Source organism: Ctenocephalides felis, unplaced genomic scaffold (assembly GCF_003426905.1).
Source record: "Ctenocephalides felis isolate EL2017-DRISC unplaced genomic scaffold, ASM342690v1 CF-g0.4_SCAFFOLD_03438, whole genome shotgun sequence".
Classification (NCBI taxonomy): domain Eukaryota; kingdom Metazoa; phylum Arthropoda; class Insecta; order Siphonaptera; family Pulicidae; genus Ctenocephalides; species Ctenocephalides felis.
The window spans coordinates 3,012-30,606 of NW_020539592.1; the positions used below are offsets into that span (position 1 = coordinate 3,012).

Genomic DNA, 27,595 nt, shown 5'->3' on the forward strand with positions numbered 1-27,595 from the left:
TCATGATTTATTTCAACGGTTAGTTTTTCTAAAATATCGCTAATTATATTCAAATAACTTCTGCACTCAATAGTGCGTTTTCAACAAAATCGTTATCGCATTTTTATGAGCATTGAGATATGTTATATTTGGATGCGATGTAATTATACTTATATATCCTAGAAACAGTTTTTGTAAATTTTTATTCATAAATAGTATCATAATTGTTCATAAACTGTCATTGAACATTCATTTGAGTACTCTATGAATCTATACTGAACAATAGCTAATATAAACGATTTGATTAAATAACGAAAATAATATTTTATTAAAATAAAATATTATTTGTATGAAATAATTAATTATATTTACGATGTAATACACTATCAATACACCAACGCATAAAATTCGGTTAGAAATCATTTGTGTAAAACATTATGTCGCGTCGTGCATTCAAGTTCAAGAATATAATTTGAACGCATATTATATTTACCATATTTTTTGTGTGTCTCTATTCTCTTTTGCATAGTATCTAATAAAATAATATTATCGTTATAATTAATTATTTCATTCGTAGTTTTCAAAAGAACGATAAAATACAAAACAGTAAACAATTGTACTGTTGTTTCTTGAAATAACTTGAGTCAAAAAATTCACAAACTGTTTATTCTGTAAAATCATAATATTTCTATCATATTATATTTATTAAAATAAATCGAATGTATAAATAATTTAGTCATTAATAATAAAATATAATATTTGTTTTTTTTTTTTTTTTCAATTGTATAGAATAAAATAATAATATCTTATATTCATTGCCGAGAAAAGATTATATATTAGTTGATATTTAATAAATATTATTTTATTCTTTTATTCTTGAATGATTGCTGAACTGAATATGCGGCTCTGCTGCTATATCTAAACACGCTGACCGTGAATAACCGTTTGTTCGAGGGTCAGAAAACATGCAAGATTTTAGCCTAAATGGTGATTGTTATTAGAATTGAATGACTGGAGAACCATACGAAATTTTAACAATGTATTATAATTTATATGGTTTCTTTATGAAAATATAGAAATATTGTCAATAATTGCTGCAATCTAAATGTAATTTGCATTTCAATAAGTGATCAATCACACAGATTGCTCTCTACTAGCTAAACAGTAAAAGATACGAAAAAACTTTGTTCGTACGAAAGATGCAGAATAAAATCACGAATAAAATGATATATAAATCGTTATGTGTGTTCATATAATTTTTTCGAGATTATCTAATTTTCTTAAATTTAAGGAAATATGTAAATAATACCTAAATATACAAAATTTATATTCGACAATAGTAAAATTTCATAATAATTCATCATAACTTTAAATAATAATACTATTATAATTTTATAACAATTCATTTATTTATGATTATTAATAAATTTTGTACGATAATTATTAGTAAATCTTTCCACGATCACTAAGCCACGCCCTTTTTTAAAAACACGCGTCAAAATTAACTATAATATTATTATTTTGTTTATGCATAATCATTATTTTATTCTCCTTGTCGAGACTAACAAAATGCTATAAGGTATTATGATATTGACATTGATATCTAGCGTAAATGTTTGTTGAAACATTTAGGCCACTATACAGCGTAAGTTCCTAAACACGACGACCGTGAATAACCGCTCGTTCGAGGGTCAGAAAACATGCGAGATTTTAGCCTGAATTGCGAATGTTATAAAAATCAAATCATTAACAAACCCTACAATTTTTTTTTAAAATATACAAATTCTATAATCGATATTAGTGAAATTCAATAATAATTGATAACATAATAACATATAAATGTGTTAATATTTGATAATAAAACAAGAATTATTTATTTGGTTTTAAAATCACTACAAAAATTAATATACTTATATAGATTTTTTTTTATATTTATTTTAAATGTTTTATAACAACGTAACTAATAAATAAAGTTATTATTTTGTACATTTATTTATGATTATTAATAAATTTTGTACGATAATTATTAGTAAAACTTTCCACGATCACTAAGCCACGCCCCTTTTTAAAAACACGCGTCAAAATTCACTATAACATTATTATTTTCTTTATGAATAATTATTATTTTATTCTCCTCGTCGAGACTAACAAATTGCTATAAGGTATTATGGTATTGACATTGATATCTAGCGTAAATGCTTGCTGAAACATTTAGGCCACTATACAGCGGCAGTTCCTAAACACGACGACCGTGAATAACCGTTTGCTCGAGGGTCAGAAAACATGCGAGATTTTAGCCTGAATTGCGAATGTTATAAAAATCAAATCATTAACAAACCCTACAATTTTTTTTTTAAATATACAAATTCTATAATCGATATTAGTGAAATTCAATAATAATTGATAACATAATAACATATAAATGTGCTAATATTCGATAATAAAACAAGAATTATTTATTTGATGTTGAAATCACTACAAAAATTAATATACTTATATAGATTTTTTTTATATTCATTTTAAATGATTTATAACAACGTAACTAATAAATAAAGTTATTATTTCGTACATTTATAACCTTAAATATTCTTTGATTCATTCAAACAAATGTTGTTATTTATATTTATTTAAATAAAAATATCTAAAATCAATTAAATTATATACCGAATGTTATGATAAAAAAATTAAAATAAATTAAAATGAGTATTGAATAGTAAATTAAATAGTATTATAAATAAAATAGTAAAATAATAAATAAATAGTAAAATAATATATGTTCATTTTTTGAATAAAGTTGTTCGTCCTGAGAAGGACGGTTTTATGTCAATTTGCGACAATAAAAGAAATTTAAGCTTTCTTTTCTGTCTTCTTTGGCAAAAGCACAGCTTGTATGTTCGGCAATACACCGCCCTGAGCAATCGTAACACCCGATAACAGTTTGTTGAGTTCCTCGTCATTGCGGATGGCCAGTTGCAAATGACGCGGAATTATTCTGGTCTTCTTGTTGTCGCGAGCCGCATTGCCGGCTAACTCGAGAACTTCGGCGGCCAGATATTCCATGACTGCAGCGAGGTAGACGGGTGCACCAGCGCCGACACGCTCGGCATAGTTGCCTTTGCGTAGCAAACGATGAATACGACCGACTGGAAACTGAAGACCGGCACGGTTAGACCGTGACTTAGCCTTTCCCTTGACTTTACCGCCTTTGCCTCGACCAGACATGTTTACAGGTTCGTGTTCAAACTAGTGATGGGCGTTGAATCAACGAACGGTTATTTTCAACCGTTTCTTCTTCGTTAACTAACTAACCGTTTCGTCGCAACGAAATAACTAGTTGAAAATCAACTAGTTTCGAAACAGTTGAAAACATGGCGGCCAGTTAGTTTTTTCAACGATATAGGAATTCGTTTGTTGTCGAAAACGAACGTAGGCAGGTACCTGCGTCGGAAAGGATCAACCAATACTATGAAAATCGCTTATTGTTAGGCTACTGCTTGCAAATGTACATGTACATCTTAAAAGAAACTTGCAACACGCGCCAAATCGTTTAATTTTAGAAAATCAGTTACATTTATTATAGTTTTCAATGGTTAATATTTTTCATGAAAATCTCATAGCATTTGTCTTGTAATAATTTTTTTAAACTAAACCTGAAAATTGATTTTTATTTTTCATAACATTTATATAACCATACATTTTTATATTGCTATTTTTATATAACATGTAAATTCGATGTTTTAGTATATGGCTTCGCTGTAATGAAAATATTTAAGTTTTTTAAATTAAACCTTTATTTATTATATATATATATATATATATATATATAATATGTGTGTGTAATAAATGTGACAATTCACATTTATTTCTTTTTATTCATCAAATCCAACGTCAACTTGACTTTTATAAGAACAAAGTTCATATTACCAACTTTCAATGAAACAGTTATTTCAACTATCAGTTTCTTAACGTTGCCAGCGTTGAATCGTTAAAAATAACTATAGTTGAAAAATAACTAGTTATTTAACTAGTTGACGAAACCCCGATAACCGTTTCGTTTCGTTGACGGCAAAACCGTCAACGACCCACCTCTAGTTCAAACTGAGAATGATATCAAAGTTCTCGAACGGGCCCGTATAGATTTCTGAGCGTTGCAAGCACACGCCCATTTTTTTGTAGACACGCCCCTCCCTTGCCTACGTACGTTGTTACGGCTTCAGTCAAAACGTTGAAGCAGTACGAAAACGGAGCGTCGGCACGACTCATTTCGTATCAGTCAGTGTACTAGTAAACATCAGACATGCCACCGAAAACCAGCGGTAAAGCGGCTAAGAAAGCAGGCAAAGCCCAGAAAAATATTTCAAAGGGCGACAAGAAGAAGAAACGTAAGCGCAAGGAGAGCTATGCCATTTATATTTACAAAGTCTTGAAACAAGTCCATCCTGACACGGGCATTTCGAGCAAGGCGATGAGCATCATGAACAGCTTTGTGAATGATATCTTCGAGCGTATAGCGGCCGAGGCATCGCGTTTGGCTCACTACAACAAACGCTCTACAATCACTAGTCGGGAAATTCAGACAGCAGTCCGGCTATTGCTACCAGGCGAGTTGGCCAAACACGCCGTCAGCGAAGGTACTAAGGCCGTAACCAAGTACACCAGCTCGAAATAAAATGATGAAGATTTTGTGATGCCACTTATATGTTCTGTCGACAATAACAAAGGCCCTTCTCAGGGCCCACAAATATTTTACAAAAGAACTTTATAATTTTTACATTGGTTTTATAGATAAAATAAAATAACCTGACACTAATGATATTTTATTAGGATTTTCAATAAATTTTGATCAGATTTCTATTAGAGATCGTTATTATTAATTTATATTATAAATAATGTTCAATTTCTATATATTTTCAATATGATAAAAATTAATGATTGAATATTCAATTCAATTTAAAACTTTAGTTTTTCAAATTTAGTTAATAAGTTTAAGTTTATTTTAATTTATTATAAAATAAATTTATATTAAAAAAAATCGCAATTTAAATATTTTCGTAAAAATAAAATTATTGTCGTAAATATTTTAAAAATTTTATTATTTAAATATATAAAATATATTATTACATGTTATATAAATTTAAATAATATGCAAAATTTAATAAATTCATTCATTTAATTGAGCTCCTTCAATTCAGAGCCCTTTTCGAAGCCCTTAACTGTAAAGTATACTAATACTAAAAGGGCTTCTATTTTCTATTAATTGAAGCCCCCCCATGTAAGAAAAGAAATCAATTGCATATAAAAAGTCAATACGAAAAAATAGTAAAATATATATTAATTAATACTTTCTTTAAAACATATTCGAAGGGCTTTCCAATTTGATAATATTATCAATAATATTACCAAAGCAAGTTATTCTGCAAGAAAATAAACAAATTTCATATAAAATCAAATAAAGCCTGTACGTAAATTGTAAAATATATTACTTGTTCTTTTAATTATATTTGACAGCCCTTAAAAGGGCTCTTTTTTGTTTTGTATTTATAAGAAATGACTGCGTCCGTTGATCAATTTAACCGCCGAAACCGTACAGTGTACGACCCTGACGTTTGAGCGCATATACGACATCCATAGCGGTTACGGTCTTCCTCTTGGCGTGCTCGGTGTATGTGACTGCATCGCGGATAACGTTCTCGAGAAACACTTTCAGAACACCGCGGGTCTCTTCGTAGATTAGACCCGAGATACGCTTGACGCCGCCACGGCGAGCAAGACGACGTATAGCCGGCTTTGTAATACCTTGGATATTATCGCGAAGAACTTTCCTGTGTCGCTTAGCGCCACCCTTTCCGAGTCCCTTACCACCTTTGCCACGGCCGGTCATTTTTCAATATATCGCAGTCGGGATAAATTTACAAATTGATGTTAACAGCTCGAAGTCTGAATAACGACTGAATTCCGACGAGCGAAATTATTGAAAAGTTTGAGCTCGCTAGGCCACGCCCATCATAGCTATGCGAGCATTCGGCGCCGACCAATGACAGCCGAGCACAGCATCGGACATTCGTAATGTATTTTGATCATAATATTCGAGCCGGACGCGTCAGTATCAAAACGATCGTCAAACGAGAAGGTTCTCGAAACGAAATCTAGGAGTTATAATGGCCCGTACGAAGCAGACAGCTCGCAAGTCCACCGGTGGCAAGGCGCCCCGTAAGCAGCTTGCAACGAAAGCGGCTCGCAAGAGCGCGCCGGCGACCGGCGGTGTGAAGAAGCCGCATCGTTATCGGCCTGGCACCGTAGCTCTGCGTGAGATCCGTCGTTACCAGAAGAGCACCGAGCTTCTCATACGAAAGTTGCCGTTCCAACGTCTAGTGCGCGAGATCGCTCAGGACTTCAAGACCGATCTGCGTTTTCAGAGCTCCGCCGTCATGGCATTGCAGGAAGCTAGCGAGGCCTATTTGGTTGGCCTGTTCGAAGATACAAACTTGTGCGCGATCCACGCCAAGCGCGTAACCATCATGCCCAAGGATATTCAACTAGCTCGGCGTATTCGAGGAGAACGCGCTTAGACGCCTGTCGTCCTATAAAACAAATCGGTCCTTTTCAGGACCACCAAAATGATCAATTAAAAGAACTTTTATTATTTTTCAAATTATTTTATTTTGCAGAATTATTCCATCGATACGTTAGAAATTTTTATTGATTTTTTTTTTTAATTGAAATTATTGACAACACACATGATTTGACTTGTTGAATAGTGTGTTGTTGTGTTAAGTTTAAAAAATATTATAGTTGAATTTGTAAAATTCGTCATGAATTTCTGAAAGCTTCTTTAAAAAATTCTAAATTTAATTAATATGGGCGAGTTGCCGTTCTGATGATAGAAATTTATATTATATATTATATTATATATATTTATATATAAATATTTTTTTTTTGATTGTATATTTTTTAATTTCATATATAGTTATTTAAAGTTATATAAATTTTCTTTTTCGAATACGATATGAAAAAAAGATTGAAACTTCATAAATTATTAATGATTATATTTTATTTCATTAATTAATTTCCATTTACTTATTATTTATATAAAAAAAATTAGAAAAAATTATGAATTTAATTATTATGAGAGTTGCCGTTCTATGTATAGTTGATTTATTTAAAGTGATATATAAAACTTTTATTAATAAATTATTGATTATATTTCATTTGATTAAGATAATTTATTCATATAAAATTATTTAAAAAAAAATAATAAATAAATAAATAAAATTCAGCGATTGATATTGAACAACTCCCTACCAAAGACGAAATTGAAAATTGAAAAGACTTTGACTTTTAAATTTCGTCAATGACACAACACGGCGAGGAACACAGCGAGCGTTGCTGCGCTCCTGTTACAAATATTTTATTAAAATTTTTTCCGAAGTCCACGAAAAGGCTATAATATAAGATGATAAGATATATATAAGTAAAATAATAATGTTCTTTGATAAAAATTTATTGTTAGTCCTGAAAAGGACTTTGTGCAAACATTTTCGTTTGCTGTTGTGTAAAAAGATAATGAAATGTTTTCACTTCTTTTTCGGTGACGCTTTTTTCAAAGGTTTGGCTACTTTTGATGTCTTCTTTGGCGATTTAGGTTTCTTTGCGGCTGCGGTCTTGACGGTTTTCTTCGTTTTGCTCGTTGCCTTGGCCGATGAGGCTTTCGTCGACTTACCCTGAATGGTCTTCTTCTTATCGACTGTCGTCTTAGGTTTCGCCGACGACTTTTTTAATGTGCCCGCTGCGGATGCAGACTTCTTTTTAGGGGACGAAGCAGGTTTGGCGGCGCCCTTCGACTTTGCTGTCTTCGATTTTGCTTTTGCCGCTGGCGTCTTAGCGGTCCTGGCTTTTCCAGCCGAAACACCGCTTTCGCCGCCGCTCTGTTTAGCGTTCGCGGCAAGTTTGAACGAACCCGAAGCACCTTTGCCTTTTGTTTGAATCAGTGTGCCCGCTTGAACAGCTGACTTTAAATACTTTTTAATGAACGTTGACATTTTCTCGGCGTCGATTTTATAATTGGCCGACATATATTTCTTAATCGCCTGCAGCGACGATCCGCCGCGTTCTTTCAGACTTTTAATAGCGTTGTTTACCATTTCAGATGTAGGAGGATGGGACGGCTTCACTCGCGGTTTTTTAACAGCCGCAGTCTTGCCCTTTTTCGGCGATGCTGTCGCTGGCGCAGCGGTTGCCGCCGGCGACGTAGATAAAGCGTTATCTGACATTATAGTAAAAAATCGTAGGTTAAAATGTAAATCTAACACGTGATTGGTTAAATATGTTAGGGGCGTGGCCAAAAACTATATTCGAAAAGTGTAGGACCGAGGAGAAAACAATAATATTTGAAAATTTTACAAAAATGTAAATTATTTGTAAAAAATTAAGAGTTCGGTCTGAACCGCCGAGCAGTGCACATCGTAGAGCAAAAAGTGAAATAGTTATAGTGGTTTAAAAGCCTATGTTAATGAAAATAATTAAAAAACAAGGTGCTAAAATTAAAGTAACTAAAAATGTAAATGTAATAAATACTATTAAAGAAATGGCTTCCAACCCGTCGACATCGACGCGCTCGATTGAAGCCACAAAACAGTTACAAAACGAGTTTCCGAAAGGCAAATTTATTGGTGTTAACAAATTTGAACCCTTAGCTTGTACTAATGTCAGCAAAGAAGTGGCTAAAATACTAAACATTGACAATACAGATAGTGTGTGTGTTGATAATAGTGAAAATGTAAAAAGACGCCGTGTAAATTCTGAAATCAGTGATGAACAAAGTACTAAAAATAGTGAAAAGAAAGTGAGCACATGTGAAAAAGATCGTTTACCTTCAAAAATGCCACCCATTATTATAAATGATGACTTCAGTGATTATAAAACCATATGTGACATAAACAAAGTGACAATTAACAAAATAAGTGTGACATATAAAGGTGAAAATCAATACATAGTGCGTACAAACAACATTCACGATTTTAAAATTGTGTATGACAAATTAAAAACCCTGAAAAAGAAATTTTTTACGTTTCCTCAAAAAGAGCAAACGCTTCAAAAGATTGTAGCCACAGGTGTACCACCAAACACCGATCCCCAAACAATCATGACCGAACTTTTAAATGAATTCTGTCGAGTAAAACATGTTATTCAAATGACTAAAGTGGATAGTCTTGGCAGAAGACTAAAACTCCCAGTTTATGCCATATTATTCGATCACGAACAGGACATGCAGATAATACGAAACAAAAAACTGCTAGCTGGCTTCTCGGTTAAATGGGAGCGTTACAAGTCAAATGGTAACATAATCCAATGTTACAATTGCCAAAAATTCGGACACACGTCAAGTTACTGCAATATGGACTTCAGATGTGTCAAATGTAAAAACGAACATAAGCCGTTTGAATGTACCAAAACAACATTAGAAAAACCAAAATGTGTAAATTGTAACGAGGAACATCCCGCAAACTACAGGCAATGCTCTACGTATTTGAAACTTAAAGAGAAACGACTTGAGCTCCTAGCAAAAGCAAAACAGAAAGTACTTATACCAGCGCCACCTCCACCACCGCTCATCAGAAAATTCAATGCCGTTATTAGCGACCAGAGACAGTTCCCTAGCTTACCGCAACGCCATACTCCACTAAACAATATAAATACCGAAGATGGACAAGCAGTAAGAGAGACTACACCTCAAATATTAGACGAACAAGGCACCACAGAAACTGAAAACTCAACGTTAAAAGGTATGCTCGCAAACTTTAATTTTATTAAACAGGTCTTTGAAAAACCAGCTATCAAAGCATCTTTCAATAGATTATTGAATCTTGCAAAAATCCTCAATACAGCTAATGAAAATGATATTGATAACATTTAATTGAACATTTTACAAATAGCAAATAAATGTCTAATACAGTTAATATTCTTTATTGGAACGCAAGGGGGCTTCTCTCCAATGCGGTTGAATTTAAATTACTTTTAAATAAATACAAAATTGATATAGCTCTTGTTTCTGAAACATTACTTAAACCAAAAACAAATTTTTTTATCCCCAATTTTATTGTATACAGAAAAGACATAACGGAAAATGGCGGTCGCGGTACGGCTCTTATCATAAGAACATCAATTAAACATGAATATATAGAAACCAATAATCTCAAACATGCTGAAGCAACAGCGATTACAGTAACCTACGGTAGACAAGAAATCGCGGTTGTTTCAGCATACTTCCCAAACAATAAACTGTGCGAATCTGATTTGGACGCACTGGCTAAAATACGACCGCATACTATAGTGGCGGGCGATTTTAATGCCAGACATCCAACTTGGAGATGCAGCAACAGAAACACAAATGGCATTAAACTAAACAACTATGTTTTCAATAATATAGAAGAATTACAGTTACACTTTCCTCATACACCAACACACTACCCAGATATTCCCCATCATACTCCTAGCATAATAGACTTAGCAATAACACACAATATACAAAACATATCTGCACTTAAGACAATAGATTCCACCAACTCCGACCACAATCCAGTTATACTAAATATAGCAACTGGAAACACTTCAATTCATGAGCAAACACACATAAAGTATTTCGACTACAAACAAGCAAATTGGCATAAATTCAGACAAATTCTAAACAAAAATATTTCATGAAACAATCACTTGACACTACTACTGACATTGACACAGCTGTCATAAACCTAACCACAAACATACAAAATGCAATATCCGCATCGATTCCTTTAGTTAAAAATAATTATAAGCAAAATATTCCACCTGAAATCTTACAACTTATCAAACATAAAAATAGAATTAGAAAACAATGGCAACTATCACGAAATCCGCTTCTCAAACCTCTGCTCAACAAACTAACCAAAGAAATATCCGAATCCCTAAAAAATCATTATAACCAAAAATGGGAAATTAAAATGGAACAAACCAACAAAAATCACAATAACATTTGGCGATTAGCCAAACAACTAACCTCACCACCTGAACCCATACCACACTTAAAAACCAAAAATAAGACTATCTACACGGACAAAGACAAAGCAAATTTAATAGCTCATGAATTCAAAAAAGTACATAACCAAAACTCAAAACTAGGACACGATTACACAAACAATCTTGTCAATAGTACTCATGAAATATACTTCTCACATTTTAAACCAACACGTGACATAACAATGTGGACAAAACCTCGTCATATTAAAAATATCATTAAAAAATTTAAGAACAAAAAGGCTCCAGGCAATGACCGGATACAAAACATTATTCTTAAAAATCTTCCCAATAAAACACTAGTAGTTATAACAAAAATAATTAATGCAATGCTAGATTTAGGTTTTTTTCCAAATCCATGGAAAACATCCCTGATCCTGCCATTTCCGAAGCCAAAAAAACCACCTGAAAAACCCACTAGTTACAGACCAATTAGTTTACTTTGCACTTTGAGTAAAGTAGCTGAAAAGGTTATTCTAAAACTTTTTAAACGACATACTGAACAAAACAAACTAATTCCAAACACCCAATATGGGTTCAGGAATCACCACTCTACTTTACACCCTCTATCTATACTAAATACCCACATTAAAGAAAAATTCAAAGTAAAACAACATACCGGAATGATATTATTAGACATAGAAAAAGCCTTCGATACAGTTTGGCACGAAGGGTTGCTATTCAAAATGATTAGCCAAAAGTTTCCAGCAAACCTAACACACATAATAAAATCTTATCTCGAAAATAGATATTTTAGAGTCATGATAAATTCCTCACATTCAAAACCCATCCTTATTACCTCCGGACTCCCTCAAGGATCCATCCTTTCACCCGCACTATTCACCTTTTACACACATGATTTCCCACAAAAACGACACCGAACTATTGATGTTCGCCGACGACACCGCCATTTTCACGTCAAACAAATCTTTCAAAAAAATAGAAAAGAACTTACAACACCACTTACACAATATATCGAATTACTTTGAAAAATGGAAAATTAAGTTAAATGTAAAGAAAACAGAGGCTATTTTATTTACTAGAAAAACAAAAAAATTTATTCCTCAAAGACCAGTTAAAATTAAAAATGCGAGCATCCCATGGAAAATACAAGTTAAATACCTTGGACTGTTGTTAGATAGGAAAATGAACTTTACAGCAATGATTAATAATAAACTGGCTCTCAGTCATTCCATAATGCAAAAAATTCAACCACTTCTACGTAACAAGAAACTGAATTTAAAAAATAAAAGACGGCTTTATCTTGCACTGATAAGACCAATCCTCACATACGGTGCTCCTGTCTGGAGCAAAACTTCAAAATCCAATATTACTTTATTACAAAGAATGCAAAACAAAAATATCAGAATTATTTTAAATAAAGTTTTTAATGAAAGAACAAATAAGTATTACTCTAACAAAATATTACATAAAGAAGCCAATGTTCCACTTATATCAGAATTCATAACCATCCTAAATACCAAATTTTTAAACAACTGTGAAATGAGTGAAAATTTAACAATTAAGAATATATCAAATATAGCACTAGCAAGTTAAAATTTTATTCAAAAATTTTAACAAGTATAAGTTTTTATTCGTTACTGTTATTATATTATTCTATTTAGTTTTAAGAGTGTACATAATTTGTTAGCTAGTTTTAAGAGTGTACATAATTTGTTAACTAGTTTTAAGAAATACTAACTCAATGAAGTATGTTTTTTTTTAAGCTATTTTCATACTAACCAAAATAAGAGCATCAATTTAAGCAAATAGACCTAAGTATATATATAAAATTCCATAATAAATTGTAATAATGCCGCAAGGCAGGTGTACAATTAAAAATATCACATGTAACATACAACTATTGTAATATGTAAACAATTCTAAGGAAAATAAATAGTTTTGAAATCAATCAATCAAAAATTAAATCCAGCGCTTTTATTCTAAATAATTCGCATAAAACAATGGATTTACATGATAGCCAAATTCATCCCCAACATATCATCAAAAGCATGATTTATTTCAACGGTTAGTTTTTCTAAAATATCGCTAATTATATTCAAATAACTTCTGCACTCAATAGTGCGTTTTCAACAAAATCGTTATCGCATTTTTATGAGCATTGAGATATGTTATATTTGATGCGATGTAATTATACTTATATATCCTAGAAACAGTTTTTGTAAATTTTTATTCATAAATAGTATCATAATTGTTCATAAACTGTCATTGAACATTCATTTGAGTACTCTATGAATCTATACTGAACAATAGCTAATATAAACGATTTGATTAAATAACGAATATAATATTTTATTAAAATAAAATATTATTTGTATGAAATAATTAATTATATTTACGATGTAATACACTATCAATACACCAACGCATAAAATTCGGTTAGAAATCATTTGTGTAAAACATTATGTCGCGTCGTGCATTCAAGTTCAAGAAGTGTGCTCTATTCTCTTTTTGCATAGTATCTAATAAAATAATATTATCGTTATAATTAATTATTTCATTCGTAGTTTTCAAAAGAACGATAAAATACAAAACAGTAAACAATTGTACTGTTGTTTCTTGAAATAACTTGAGTCAAAAAATTCACAAACTGTTTATTCTGTAAAATCATAATATTTCTATCATATTATATTTTATTAAAATAAATCGAATGTATAAATAATTTAGTCATTAATAATAAAATATAATATTTATGTTTTTTTTTTTTTTAATTCAATTGTATAGAATAAAATAATAATATCTTATATTCATTGCCGAGAAAAGATTATATATTAGTTGATATTTAATAAATATTATTTTATTCTTTTATTCTTGAATGCTTGCTGAACTGAATATGCGGCTCTGCTGCTATATCTAAACACGCTGACCGTGAATAACCGTTTGTTCGAGGGTCAGAAAACATGCAAGATTTTAGCCTAAATGGTGATTGTTATTAGAATTGAATGACTGGAGAACCATACGAAATTTTAACAATGTATTATAATTTATATGGTTTCTTTATGAAAATATAGAAATATTGTCAATAATTGCTGCAATCTAAATGTAATTTGCATTTCAATAAGTGATCAATCACACAGATTGCTCTCTACTAGCTAAACAGTAAAAGATACGAAAAAACTTTGTTCGTACGAAAGATGCAGAATAAAATCACGAATAAAATGATATATAAATCGTTATGTGTGTTCATATAATTTTTTCGAGATTATCTAATTTTTCTTAAATTTTAAGGAAATATGTAAATAATACCTAAATATACAAAATTTATATTCGACAATAGTAAAATTTCATAATAATTCATTATAACTTTATAATAATACTATTATAATTTTATAACAATTCATTTATTTATGATTATTAATAAATTTTGTACGATAATTATTAGTAAATCTTTCCACGATCACTAAGCCACGCCCTTTTTTAAAAACACGCGTCAAAATTAACTATAATATTATTATTTTGTTTATGCATAATCATTATTTTATTCTCCTTGTCGAGACTAACAAAATGCTATAAGGTATTATGATATTGACATTGATATCTAGCGTAAATGTTTGTTGAAACATTTAGGCCACTATACAGCGTAAGTTCCTAAACACGACGACCGTGAATAACCGCTCGTTCGAGGGTCAGAAAACATGCGAGATTTTAGCCTGAATTGCGAATGTTATAAAAATCAAATCATTAACAAACCCTACAATTTTTTTTTTTAAATATACAAATTCTATAATCGATATTAGTGAAATTCAATAATAATTGATAACATAATAACATATAAATGTGTTAATATTTGATAATAAAACAAGAATTATTTATTTGGTTTTAAAATCACTACAAAAATTAATATACTTATATAGATTTTTTTTATATTTATTTTAAATGTTTTATAACAACGTAACTAATAAATAAAGTTATTATTTTGTACATTTATTTATGATTATTAATAAATTTTGTACGATAATTATTAGTAAAACTTTCCACGATCACTAAGCCACGCCCCTTTTTAAAAACACGCGTCAAAATTCACTATAACATTATTATTTTCTTTATGAATAATTATTATTTTATTCTTCTCGTCGAGACTAACAAATTGCTATAAGGTATTATGGTATTGACATTGATATCTAGCGTAAATGCTTGCTGAAACATTTAGGCCACTATACAGCGGCAGTTCCTAAACACGACGACCGTGAATAACCGTTTGCTCGAGGGTCAGAAAACATGCGAGATTTTAGCCTGAATTGCGAATGTTATAAAAATCAAATCATTAACAAACCCTACAATTTTTTTTTTTAAATATACAAATTCTATAATCGATATTAGTGAAATTCAATAATAATTGATAACATAATAACATATAAATGTGCTAATATTCGATAATAAAACAAGAATTATTTATTTGATGTTGAAATCACTACAAAAATTAATATACTTATATAGATTTTTTTTATATTCATTTTAAATGATTTATAACAACGTAACTAATAAATAAAGTTATTATTTCGTACATTTATAACCTTAAATATTCTTTATTTATATTTATTTAAATAAAAATATCTAAAATCAATTAAATTATATACCGAATGTTATGATAAAAAAATTAAAATAAATTAAAATGAGTATTGAATAGTAAATTAAATAGTATTATAAATAAAATAGTAAAATAATAAATAAATAGTAAAATAATATATGTTCATTTTTTGAATAAAGTTGTTCGTCCTGAGAAGGACGGTTTTATGTCAATTTGCGACAATAAAAGAAATTTAAGCTTTCTTTTCTGTCTTCTTTGGCAAAAGCACAGCTTGTATGTTCGGCAATACACCGCCCTGAGCAATCGTAACACCCGATAACAGTTTGTTCAGTTCCTCGTCATTGCGGATGGCCAGTTGCAAATGACGCGGAATTATTCTGGTCTTCTTGTTGTCGCGAGCCGCATTGCCGGCTAACTCGAGAACTTCGGCGGCCAGATATTCCATGACTGCAGCGAGGTAGACGGGTGCACCAGCGCCGACACGCTCGGCATAGTTGCCTTTGCGTAGCAAACGATGAATACGACCGACTGGAAACTGAAGACCGGCACGGTTAGACCGTGACTTAGCCTTTCCCTTGACTTTACCGCCTTTGCCTCGACCAGACATGTTTACAGGTTCGTGTTCAAACTGAGAATGATATCAAAGTTCTCGAACGGGCCCGTATAGATTTCTGAGCGTTGCAAGCACACGCCCATTTTTTTGTAGACACGCCCCTCCCTTGCCTACGTACGTTGTTACGGCTTCAGTCAAAACGTTGAAGCAGTACGAAAACGGAGCGTCGGCACGAGGTGACGAGGTTTTGTTGAGACGTCAATGAGTTAACATCAATCAGAGAATTTAAAGATATATATGGTTTCCCGTCTCTGACGGATGACAGTGCCTTCAGCCCAGCCATATTTTAAATAAATTAAATTTCATGTGACTTTACGCATGGTATAATCCCATATATGGTTTCCCGCATTAGCGGAAGACAGAGCCTTCAGCCCAGCCATATGTTCAATAAATAAAACTAAACAGTGTGATGAGTGACCACATATTTTGCTAAAACAGTTTAAAAAATGGGTCGCTCAAGAAAGCACCAGTTTCATAAAAGAGCGTACACGAACGACGAGTTTCGGCAAATGATAAATCCAAATAATAGTACTGACGGCCAATCCAAACTGGAATTATCAAACAGATATGCAGTCCTTTCAAGCACAGACTCGGATACGGATACGGAAACCGAAGAACTGATGGATACTGCCAATACAATCATCAAAAAAAGGGCACGGGAAAACAGCTTTGAAGAAAAATCGAAGAAGAGAGCTACTTCATCACCGAAACCAACAACATCTAAAAACGTTCCCAAAAAGACAAAACTCCCGCAAATCACAGTTACGAGTGAATTGGCGCAATCTGAAATAGCGACTTTGAAAAACAACACTAAAGGAGATTTACATATACACTACATATCTATAAATAAAAGAAAAATTCAAACATACTCCGAAGAAGATTTCAACACAGTTTTGGAATATCTAAAGACTAGGAACCATAAATTCTTTTCAAACACAGTGAAAGATATGAGCTCCACAAAAATAGTTTTATCCGGATTAGATCCCCAGGTCACTCCTACGGACATCGAAGCGGATCTCAAGAAATTACAAATAGAGGTAGTCAAAGTCATTCAGATGAAAAAGACAAAAAATGGAATAACATACAATATACCTGTGTATATTATAATTCTAAAACGTGAAGAAAATATCCAAAAAGTGATCAATACCCGCTATGTGTGTAGCTATGTGGCTCACTGGGCAAAACTTAAAACTACTAACTATGCTCTCCAGTGCTACAACTGCCAAAGTTTTGGGCACTCATCCAGGATTTGCAATATACCAAGGCGCTGTGTAAAGTGTACAGAGTCTCATCTAATTGGCCAATGCAAGGTGTCTAAGGATAATGACACCCCCAATCCTACATGCTGTAACTGTAACGGACCTCACCCGGCAAACTATAGAAACTGTCCCGCTCTTCTGAACTACTTGAAGAAAAGGGAAAATTTAAACACAAAACCGAAACTGATACCAGCACCTGCTCCAATACCACTTCAGAAAAAGTTCAGTGAAGCAGTCACCTCCTCCCCCGCTGAAATGGCTCATAAAACCGAAAATAACGACAATGACCCAGAAGCATTTCTCAAACTGATCAAAGAATTACTTACAAACTTCGACCTATCTAAAATTTTGAATAACATCCAAGTGTACCTACCTAAATTTTTAGCAGCGAAAGGTATAGCTGAAATTATGATGCTCGCAATCGAGTTTTACAACGCCAGCTTTAAATAATGGATAATAAAACCATTCTAAACCTAATGACATGGAACTGCAAAAGCTTAATTAAAAAATTGCTACAACTTCAACAATTTTTATATGACTATAACATAAGCGTAGCCTTTCTATCCGAAACATGGATGCTGGACACAGACAACTACTACATTCCTGGCTACGAATGGTACAAGACATGCATGGCATCAAGAAGAGGAGGCACAGCTATACTTGTTAAATCCAATATCTCACACAATGCAATCAACATACCACAACTTACTAGTCTACAAGCATCCGCCGTTAATATCCATGATGGAATAAAAGAAATTACCCTAGTGGCCATATATGCACCGCCATCTGAAACATTGGACTCAGAAGATATATCAACAATTATGAGGCTGGGACAAACAGTAATAATCGGAGGCGACTTTAACGCTAGACACTCATCCTGGAACTGCCAAAGCAGTAACAGTTCAGGAAAAGCTCTAGCTAAATTTCTTACCAATAACATTCACAATATAACAATACTACACAGCAGTACTCCTACGCACTATCCACCAAAGAACCGATTTCCAAGCATCATAGACTTCTTCCTTACTAAAAATATTTCTACTAATCAAGAACCATATACAATTACAGCAATGGACTCCGACCACAACCCAGTACTGGTACACATTTCAACTAGAAACAAAATTATACAAGAAAAAACAAGCGAAAAGATATTCAACTTCAAAAACGCAAACTGGAATTTATTCAAAAGGACTTTGGATTTGCAAATAAGTTTACCGAAGAACTTAAAAACTCCAGAAGATATTGACTTTCATGTAAATGCCCTCACAACATATATTGGAACAGCAGCAAACAAGGCCATTCCTGTGTTAAAAACAATGCACTATGATTTACCACCAAACATTTTGGAGCTTATCAAAATCAAAAACAAACTCAGACATAAATGGCAAAAACACAGACACAATAATCTAAAAACCAAACTCAATTACCTTTGCAACACAATATCGAAACTCATACAACAGCACCGAAATGATATCTGGCACAGAAAACTGGAGAATCTAAACACCAACCCCGGCAATATCTGGACCGTCGCTAGAAGACTCTCTAAGCGTTTTACCAAGATTAATCGCATACACACCAGAAACAAAGGAATAGTCTACGCGCCTACAGACAAAGCGGAAGCCATAGCAGACACACTACAATCTATTTACACGCAAAACAGAAATATTGGAAATAAAAATATAGCAGAAAAAATGAACAATTTAGTTCAAGACTCAACGTTGGACTGCTCCACTTTTGTTTTAGTTAAACCTTCAGAAATAAAGAAGATCACAAACAATGTAAAGCTATCAAAAGCTCCCGGAGCAGATAATATAAAAAACGAATTTATCAGATCATTAACAAGGAAATCAATAATATATATTACCAAAATTAACAATGCCATTCTTTCAACAGGCTACTTTCCACGATCTTGGAAAACTGCACGCATTGTTCCTTTCCCAAAGAAAGGTAAAGATCCAATATTTCCGCAAAATTATCGGCCTATCAGTCTGCTGAGTAACCTTAGCAAAATCACCGAAAGAGTCATATATAACAGACTAATAAAGCACATAGAAGAGAATAGTTTACTACCCCCTGAACAATACGGATTCAGAGCTCAACACTCAACCCAGCACGCAATAAACATCTTGGCCGAGACCATCACATACGGATTTAACCTTAAAATGCAAACAGGAGTCGTACTGCTAGACATAGAAAAAGCATTTGACACTGTATGGCATAATGGACTAATTGGAAAAATGATTTCACTCAAATTTCCAGGATACCTGATTCGACTGATTACATGCTATCTCAAACATCGAAAATACTACGTTACTGTAGATAGAACCAACTCAACCAAAAAATCCACATCAGCGGGCTTGCCTCAAGGGTCAATTATTGGCCCGCTCTTATTTATTCTCTACACACATGATATACCTAAATCAACCTACACAAAAATGCTAATCTACGCAGACGACGTCGCCATTATAGCAACCGCACCGGATACAAAAATTGTACAAGAAACTCTTCAAGACCATATTCGCAAGCTAGAAAAGTACTACAACGACTGGAAAATTAAAATAAACGCGGACAAAACGGAAGCAATAATATTTACAAGACTGCGAAACAAAGCCCCAACCACAAACCTAAAAATGTACGGACAAGATATTAAATGGGTCACTTCAGCTAAATATCTGGGTATAACTCTAGATAAAAAACTCACATTTGCGGAACATATAGAAAACCGACTAAACAGCGCCAATCAAATGATGCAAGTTCTGTACCCCTTGATGTGCAGGAATAGTAACCTCAATATCGAGAATAAAAGGAAATTATATCTGGCCTGTGTACGACCAATAATAACCTATGGATGCCCGGTCTGGAAGAACATAGCTGAAAAACACCATAAGAAAATTCAGCGTATACAAAACAAATATCTAAGAACAATAACAAACATCAACAGAAACGAGAATCTGAGATATATAAGTACGACGATTCTGCATGAAGCTGCTAACATACCCATGATGAAGCCATACACGGACAAGATATGGGCTAAATTCTACGAGAATTGCACACACCACCCAAACAAAACCATTCAAAAACTAGGACAGTACTCGGCGACTTCAAGCTATCTTAACAAATATAAATTACCAAACTTTTAACAACTTATGCTAAATTTTTAATCTTTGTATATATCATATATTTGTAATCATTATGTAAATAGTATTTATTCTTTGTTATTTATTTATAGTTAGTTAGGTTAAGTTATACTGTGAAAATACAATTATGAATCTGTTGGTTTTAATTTTTTTCCAGCAACAAGATTGTCCTTAAAATGTTATTAATAACAAATGAAATACCTAGAATATTTTAAGATATGCATTATAGATAATTTAATATTAGGAATATGCTCAAAATTATAACATAACATGTACAAATTGTAAGCAAATAGAACAATAAAAACCTTTTGAAATTGAATTGAATTGCGTCGGCACGACTCATTTCGTATCAGTCAGTGTACTAGTAAACATCAGACATGCCACCGAAAACCAGCGGTAAAGCGGCTAAGAAAGCAGGCAAAGCCCAGAAAAATATTTCAAAGGGCGACAAGAAGAAGAAACGTAAGCGCAAGGAGAGCTATGCCATTTATATTTACAAAGTCTTGAAACAAGTCCATCCTGACACGGGCATTTCGAGCAAGGCGATGAGCATCATGAACAGCTTTGTGAATGATATCTTCGAGCGTATAGCGGCCGAGGCATCGCGTTTGGCTCACTACAACAAACGCTCTACAATCACTAGTCGGGAAATTCAGACAGCAGTCCGGCTATTGCTACCAGGCGAGTTGGCCAAACACGCCGTCAGCGAAGGTACTAAGGCCGTAACCAAGTACACCAGCTCGAAATAAAATGATGAAGATTTTGTGATGCCACTTATATGTTCTGTCGACAATAACAAAGGCCCTTCTCAGGGCCCACAAATATTTTACAAAAGAACTTTATAATTTTTACATTGGTTTTATAGATAAAATAAAATAACCTGACACTAATGATATTTTATTAGGATTTTCAATAAATTTTGATCAGATTTCTATTAGAGATCGTTATTATTAATTTATATTATAAATAATGTTCAATTTCTATATATTTTCAATATGATAAAAATTAATGATTGAATATTCAATTCAATTTAAAACTTTAGTTTTTCAAATTTAGTTAATAAGTTTAAGTTTATTTTAATTTATTATAAAATATATTTATATTAAAAAAAATCGCAATTTAAATATTTTCGTAAAACGTTCGAAGGGCTTTCCAATTTGATAATATTATCAATAATATTACCAAAGCAAGTTATTCTGCAAGAAAATAAACAAATTTCATATAAAATCAAATAAAGCCTGTACGTAAATTGTAAAATATATTACTTGTTCTTTTAATTATATTTGACAGCCCTTAAAAGGGCTCTTTTTTGTTTTGTATTTATAAGAAATGACTGCGTCCGTTGATCAATTTAACCGCCGAAACCGTACAGTGTACGACCCTGACGTTTGAGCGCATATACGACATCCATAGCGGTTACGGTCTTCCTCTTGGCGTGCTCGGTGTATGTGACTGCATCGCGGATAACGTTCTCGAGAAACACTTTCAGAACACCGCGGGTCTCTTCGTAGATTAGACCCGAGATACGCTTGACGCCGCCACGGCGAGCAAGACGACGTATAGCCGGCTTTGTAATACCTTGGATATTATCGCGAAGAACTTTCCTGTGTCGCTTAGCGCCACCCTTTCCGAGTCCCTTACCACCTTTGCCACGGCCGGTCATTTTTCAATATATCGCAGTCGGGATAAATTTACAAATTGATGTTAACAGCTCGAAGTCTGAATAACGACTGAATTCCGACGAGCGAAATTATTGAAAAGTTTGAGCTCGCTAGGCCACGCCCATCATAGCTATGCGAGCATTCGGCGCCGACCAATGACAGCCGAGCACAGCATCGGACATTCGTAATGTATTTTGATCATAATATTCGAGCCGGACGCGTCAGTATCAAAACGATCGTCAAACGAGAAGGTTCTCGAAACGAAATCTAGGAGTTATAATGGCCCGTACGAAGCAGACAGCTCGCAAGTCCACCGGTGGCAAGGCGCCCCGTAAGCAGCTTGCAACGAAAGCGGCTCGCAAGAGCGCGCCGGCGACCGGCGGTGTGAAGAAGCCGCATCGTTATCGGCCTGGCACCGTAGCTCTGCGTGAGATCCGTCGTTACCAGAAGAGCACCGAGCTTCTCATACGAAAGTTGCCGTTCCAACGTCTAGTGCGCGAGATCGCTCAGGACTTCAAGACCGATCTGCGTTTTCAGAGCTCCGCCGTCATGGCATTGCAGGAAGCTAGCGAGGCCTATTTGGTTGGCCTGTTCGAAGATACAAACTTGTGCGCGATCCACGCCAAGCGCGTAACCATCATGCCCAAGGATATTCAACTAGCTCGGCGTATTCGAGGAGAACGCGCTTAGACGCCTGTCGTCCTATAAAACAAATCGGTCCTTTTCAGGACCACCGAAATGATCAATTAAAAGAACTTTTATTATTTTTCAAATTATTTTATTTTGCAGAATTATTCCATCGATACGTAAGAAATTTTTATTGATTTTTTTTTTAATTGAAATTATTGACAACACACATGATTTGACTTGTTGAATAGTGTGTTGTTGTGTTAAGTTTAAAAAATATTATAGTTGAATTTGTAAAATTCGTCATGAATTTCTGAAAGCTTCTTTAAAAAATTCTAAATTTAATTAATATGGGCGAGTTGCCGTTCTGATGATAGAAATTTATATTATATATATTATATTATATATATTTATATATATAAATATTTTTTTTTTTATTGTATATTTTTTAATTTCATATATAGTTATTTAAAGTTATATAAATTTTCTTTTTCGAATACGATATGAAAAAAAGATTGAAACTTCATAAATTATTAATGATTATATTTTATTTCATTAATTAATTTCCATTTACTTATTATTTATATAAAAAAAAATTAGAAAAAATTATGAATTTAATTATTATGAGAGTTGCCGTTCTATGTATAGTTGATTTATTTAAAGTGATATATAAAACTTTTATTAATAAATTATTGATTATATTTCATTTGATTAAGATAATTTATTCATATAAAATTATTTAAAAAAAAATAATAAATAAATAAATAAAATTCAGCGATTGATATTGAACAACTCCCTACCAAAGACGAAATTGAAAATTGAAAAGACTTTGACTTTTAAATTTCGTCAATGACACAACACGGCGGCGAGGAACACAGCGAGCGTTGCTGCGCTCCTGTTACAAATATTTTATTAAAATTTTTTCCGAAGTCCACGAAAAGGCTATAATATAAGATGATAAGATATATATAAGTAAAATAATAATGTTCTTTGATAAAAATTTATTGTTAGTCCTGAAAAGGACTTTGTGCAAACATTTTCGTTTGCTGTTGTGTAAAAAGATAATGAAATGTTTTCACTTCTTTTTCGGTGACGCTTTTTTCAAAGGTTTGGCTACTTTTGATGTCTTCTTTGGCGATTTAGGTTTCTTTGCGGCTGCGGTCTTGACGGTTTTCTTCGTTTTGCTCGTTGCCTTGGCCGATGAGGCTTTCGTCGACTTACCCTGAATGGTCTTCTTCTTATCGACTGTCGTCTTAGGTTTCGCCGACGACTTTTTTAATGTGCCCGCTGCGGATGCAGACTTCTTTTTAGGGGACGAAGCAGGTTTGGCGGCGCCCTTCGACTTTGCTGTCTTCGATTTTGCTTTTGCCGCTGGCGTCTTAGCGGTCCTGGCTTTTCCAGCCGAAACACCGCTTTCGCCGCCGCTCTGTTTAGCGTTCGCGGCAAGTTTGAACGAACCCGAAGCACCTTTGCCTTTTGTTTGAATCAGTGTGCCCGCTTGAACAGCTGACTTTAAATACTTTTTAATGAACGTTGACATTTTCTCGGCGTCGATTTTATAATTGGCCGACATATATTTCTTAATCGCCTGCAGCGACGATCCGCCGCGTTCTTTCAGACTTTTAATAGCGTTGTTTACCATTTCAGATGTAGGAGGATGGGACGGCTTCACTCGCGGTTTTTTAACAGCCGCAGTCTTGCCCTTTTTCGGCGATGCTGTCGCTGGCGCAGCGGTTGCCGCCGGCGACGTAGATAAAGCGTTATCTGACATTATAGTAAAAAATCGTAGGTTAAAATGTAAATCTAACACGTGATTGGTTAAATATGTTAGGGGCGTGGCCAAAAACTATATTCGAAAAGTGTAGGACCGAGGAGAAAACAATAATATTTGAAAATTTTACAAAAATGTAAATTATTTGTAAAAAATTAAATCCAGCGCTTTTATTCTAAATAATTCGCATAAAACAATGGATTTACATGATAGCCAAATTCATCCCCAACATATCATCAAAAGCATGATTTATTTCAACGGTTAGTTTTTCTAAAATATCGCTAATTATATTCAAATAACTTCTGCACTCAATAGTGCGTTTTCAACAAAATCGTTATCGCATTTTTATGAGCATTGAGATATGTTATATTTTGATGCGATGTAATTATACTTATATATCCTAGAAACAGTTTTTGTAAATTTTTATTCATAAATAGTATCATAATTGTTCATAAACTGTCATTGAACATTCATTTGAGTACTCTATGAATCTATACTGAACAATAGCTAATATAAACGATTTGATTAAATAACGAATATAATATTTTATTAAAATAAAATATTATTTGTATGAAATAATTAATTATATTTACGATGTAATACACTATCAATACACCAACGCATAAAATTCGGTTAGAAATCATTTGTGTAAAACATTATGTCGCGTCGTGCATTCAAGTTCAAGAAGTGTGCTCTATTCTCTTTTTGCATAGTATCTAATAAAATAATATTATCGTTATAATTAATTATTTCATTCGTAGTTTTCAAAAGAACGATAAAATACAAAACAGTAAACAATTGTACTGTTGTTTCTTGAAATAACTTGAGTCAAAAAATTCACAAACTGTTTATTCTGTAAAATCATAATATTTCTATCATATTATATTTTATTAAAATAAATCGAATGTATAAATAATTTAGTCATTAATAATAAAATATAATATTTATGTTTTTTTTTTTTTTAATTCAATTGTATAGAATAAAATAATAATATCTTATATTCATTGCCGAGAAAAGATTATATATTAGTTGATATTTAATAAATATTATTTTATTCTTTTATTCTTGAATGCTTGCTGAACTGAATATGCGGCTCTGCTGCTATATCTAAACACGCTGACCGTGAATAACCGTTTGTTCGAGGGTCAGAAAACATGCAAGATTTTAGCCTAAATGGTGATTGTTATTAGAATTGAATGACTGGAGAACCATACGAAATTTTAACAATGTATTATAATTTATATGGTTTCTTTATGAAAATATAGAAATATTGTCAATAATTGCTGCAATCTAAATGTAATTTGCATTTCAATAAGTGATCAATCACACAGATAGCTCTCTACTAGCTAAACAGTAAAAGATACGAAAAAACTTTGTTCGTACGAAAGATGCAGAATAAAATCACGAATAAAATGATATATAAATCGTTATGTGTGTTCATATAATTTTTTCGAGATTATCTAATTTTTCTTAAATTTTAAGGAAATATGTAAATAATACCTAAATATACAAAATTTATATTCGACAATAGTAAAATTTCATAATAATTCATTATAACTTTATAATAATACTATTATAATTTTATAACAATTCATTTATTTATGATTATTAATAAATTTTGTACGATAATTATTAGTAAATCTTTCCACGATCACTAAGCCACGCCCTTTTTTAAAAACACGCGTCAAAATTAACTATAATATTATTATTTTGTTTATGCATAATCATTATTTTATTCTCCTTGTCGAGACTAACAAAATGCTATAAGGTATTATGATATTGACATTGATATCTAACGTAAATGTTTGTTGAAACATTTAGGCCACTATACAGCGTAAGTTCCTAAACACGACGACCGTGAATAACCGCTCGTTCGAGGGTCAGAAAACATGCGAGATTTTAGCCTGAATTGCGAATGTTATAAAAATCAAATCATTAACAAACCCTACAATTTTTTTTTTAAATATACAAATTCTATAATCGATATTAGTGAAATTCAATAATAATTGATAACATAATAACATATAAATGTGTTAATATTTGATAATAAAACAAGAATTATTTATTTGGTTTTAAAATCACTACAAAAATTAATATACTTATATAGATTTTTTTTATATTTATTTTAAATGTTTTATAACAACGTAACTAATAAATAAAGTTATTATTTTGTACATTTATTTATGATTATTAATAAATTTTGTACGATAATTATTAGTAAAACTTTCCACGATCACTAAGCCACGCCCCTTTTTAAAAACACGCGTCAAAATTCACTATAACATTATTATTTTCTTTATGAATAATTATTATTTTATTCTTCTCGTCGAGACTAACAAATTGCTATAAGGTATTATGGTATTGACATTGATATCTAGCGTAAATGCTTGCTGAAACATTTAGGCCACTATACAGCGGCAGTTCCTAAACACGACGACCGTGAATAACCGTTTGCTCGAGGGTCAGAAAACATGCGAGATTTTAGCCTGAATTGCGAATGTTATAAAAATCAAATCATTAACAAACCCTACAATTTTTTTTTTAAATATACAAATTCTATAATCGATATTAGTGAAATTCAATAATAATTGATAACATAATAACATATAAATGTGCTAATATTCGATAATAAAACAAGAATTATTTATTTGATGTTGAAATCACTACAAAAATTAATATACTTATATAGATTTTTTTTATATTCATTTTAAATGATTTATAACAACGTAACTAATAAATAAAGTTATTATTTCGTACATTTATAACCTTAAATATTCTTTGATTCATTCAAACAAATGTTGTTATTTATATTTATTTAAATAAAAATATCTAAAATCAATTAATTATATACCGAATGTTATGATAAAAATTAAAATAAATTAAAATGAGTATTGAATAGTAAATTAAATAGTATTATAAATAAAATAGTAAAATAATAATAAATAGTAAA

General features: G+C 32.2%; 10 protein-coding genes across 10 annotated transcripts; 4 read left to right on the forward strand and 6 right to left on the reverse strand.

Moving 5' to 3' along the window:
- Positions 1-2,784: 2,784 nt before the first annotated feature.
- Positions 2,785-4,146, reverse strand: LOC113382449 (histone H2A). The gene is made up of 2 exons (XM_026620801.1): positions 4,078-4,146; positions 2,785-3,222 (listed from the first exon to the last, which is right to left on the reverse strand). The coding sequence occupies exon 2, from the start codon at positions 3,199-3,201 to the stop codon at positions 2,827-2,829; it is 375 nt and encodes a 124-aa protein (XP_026476586.1). The 5' UTR covers positions 3,202-3,222; positions 4,078-4,146; the 3' UTR covers positions 2,785-2,826.
- An 85-nt stretch (positions 4,147-4,231) lies between these two features.
- LOC113382450 (histone H2B-like) lies at positions 4,232-4,726 on the forward strand. Its single transcript, XM_026620802.1, has one exon. The coding sequence runs from the start codon at positions 4,277-4,279 to the stop codon at positions 4,646-4,648; it is 372 nt and encodes a 123-aa protein (XP_026476587.1). The 5' UTR covers positions 4,232-4,276; the 3' UTR covers positions 4,649-4,726.
- Positions 4,727-5,478: 752 nt separating this feature from the next.
- On the reverse strand, positions 5,479-5,938 carry LOC113382446 (histone H4). The gene has a single exon (XM_026620799.1). The coding sequence runs from the start codon at positions 5,858-5,860 to the stop codon at positions 5,549-5,551; it is 312 nt and encodes a 103-aa protein (XP_026476584.1). The 5' UTR covers positions 5,861-5,938; the 3' UTR covers positions 5,479-5,548.
- Positions 5,939-6,092: 154 nt separating this feature from the next.
- On the forward strand, positions 6,093-6,573 carry LOC113382443 (histone H3). Its single transcript, XM_026620796.1, has one exon. The coding sequence runs from the start codon at positions 6,138-6,140 to the stop codon at positions 6,546-6,548; it is 411 nt and encodes a 136-aa protein (XP_026476581.1). The 5' UTR covers positions 6,093-6,137; the 3' UTR covers positions 6,549-6,573.
- Positions 6,574-7,525: 952 nt separating this feature from the next.
- LOC113382442 (histone H1-like) lies at positions 7,526-8,285 on the reverse strand. Its single transcript, XM_026620795.1, has one exon. It carries the CDS (start codon positions 8,247-8,249, stop codon positions 7,554-7,556), a length of 696 nt encoding a protein of 231 aa, XP_026476580.1. The 5' UTR covers positions 8,250-8,285; the 3' UTR covers positions 7,526-7,553.
- Positions 8,286-15,768: 7,483 nt separating this feature from the next.
- On the reverse strand, positions 15,769-16,269 carry LOC113382444 (histone H2A). Its single transcript, XM_026620797.1, has one exon. The coding sequence runs from the start codon at positions 16,182-16,184 to the stop codon at positions 15,810-15,812; it is 375 nt and encodes a 124-aa protein (XP_026476582.1). The 5' UTR covers positions 16,185-16,269; the 3' UTR covers positions 15,769-15,809.
- A 4,671-nt stretch (positions 16,270-20,940) lies between these two features.
- On the forward strand, positions 20,941-21,413 carry LOC113382445 (histone H2B-like). Its single transcript, XM_026620798.1, has one exon. The coding sequence runs from the start codon at positions 20,964-20,966 to the stop codon at positions 21,333-21,335; it is 372 nt and encodes a 123-aa protein (XP_026476583.1). The 5' UTR covers positions 20,941-20,963; the 3' UTR covers positions 21,336-21,413.
- A 454-nt stretch (positions 21,414-21,867) lies between these two features.
- Positions 21,868-22,327, reverse strand: LOC113382448 (histone H4). Its single transcript, XM_026620800.1, has one exon. It carries the CDS (start codon positions 22,247-22,249, stop codon positions 21,938-21,940), a length of 312 nt encoding a protein of 103 aa, XP_026476585.1. The 5' UTR covers positions 22,250-22,327; the 3' UTR covers positions 21,868-21,937.
- Positions 22,328-22,526: 199 nt separating this feature from the next.
- Positions 22,527-22,937, forward strand: LOC113382451 (histone H3). The gene has a single exon (XM_026620804.1). It carries the CDS (start codon positions 22,527-22,529, stop codon positions 22,935-22,937), a length of 411 nt encoding a protein of 136 aa, XP_026476589.1.
- Positions 22,938-23,921: 984 nt separating this feature from the next.
- Positions 23,922-24,681, reverse strand: LOC113382441 (histone H1-like). Its single transcript, XM_026620794.1, has one exon. It carries the CDS (start codon positions 24,643-24,645, stop codon positions 23,950-23,952), a length of 696 nt encoding a protein of 231 aa, XP_026476579.1. The 5' UTR covers positions 24,646-24,681; the 3' UTR covers positions 23,922-23,949.
- Positions 24,682-27,595: the final 2,914 nt, after the last annotated feature.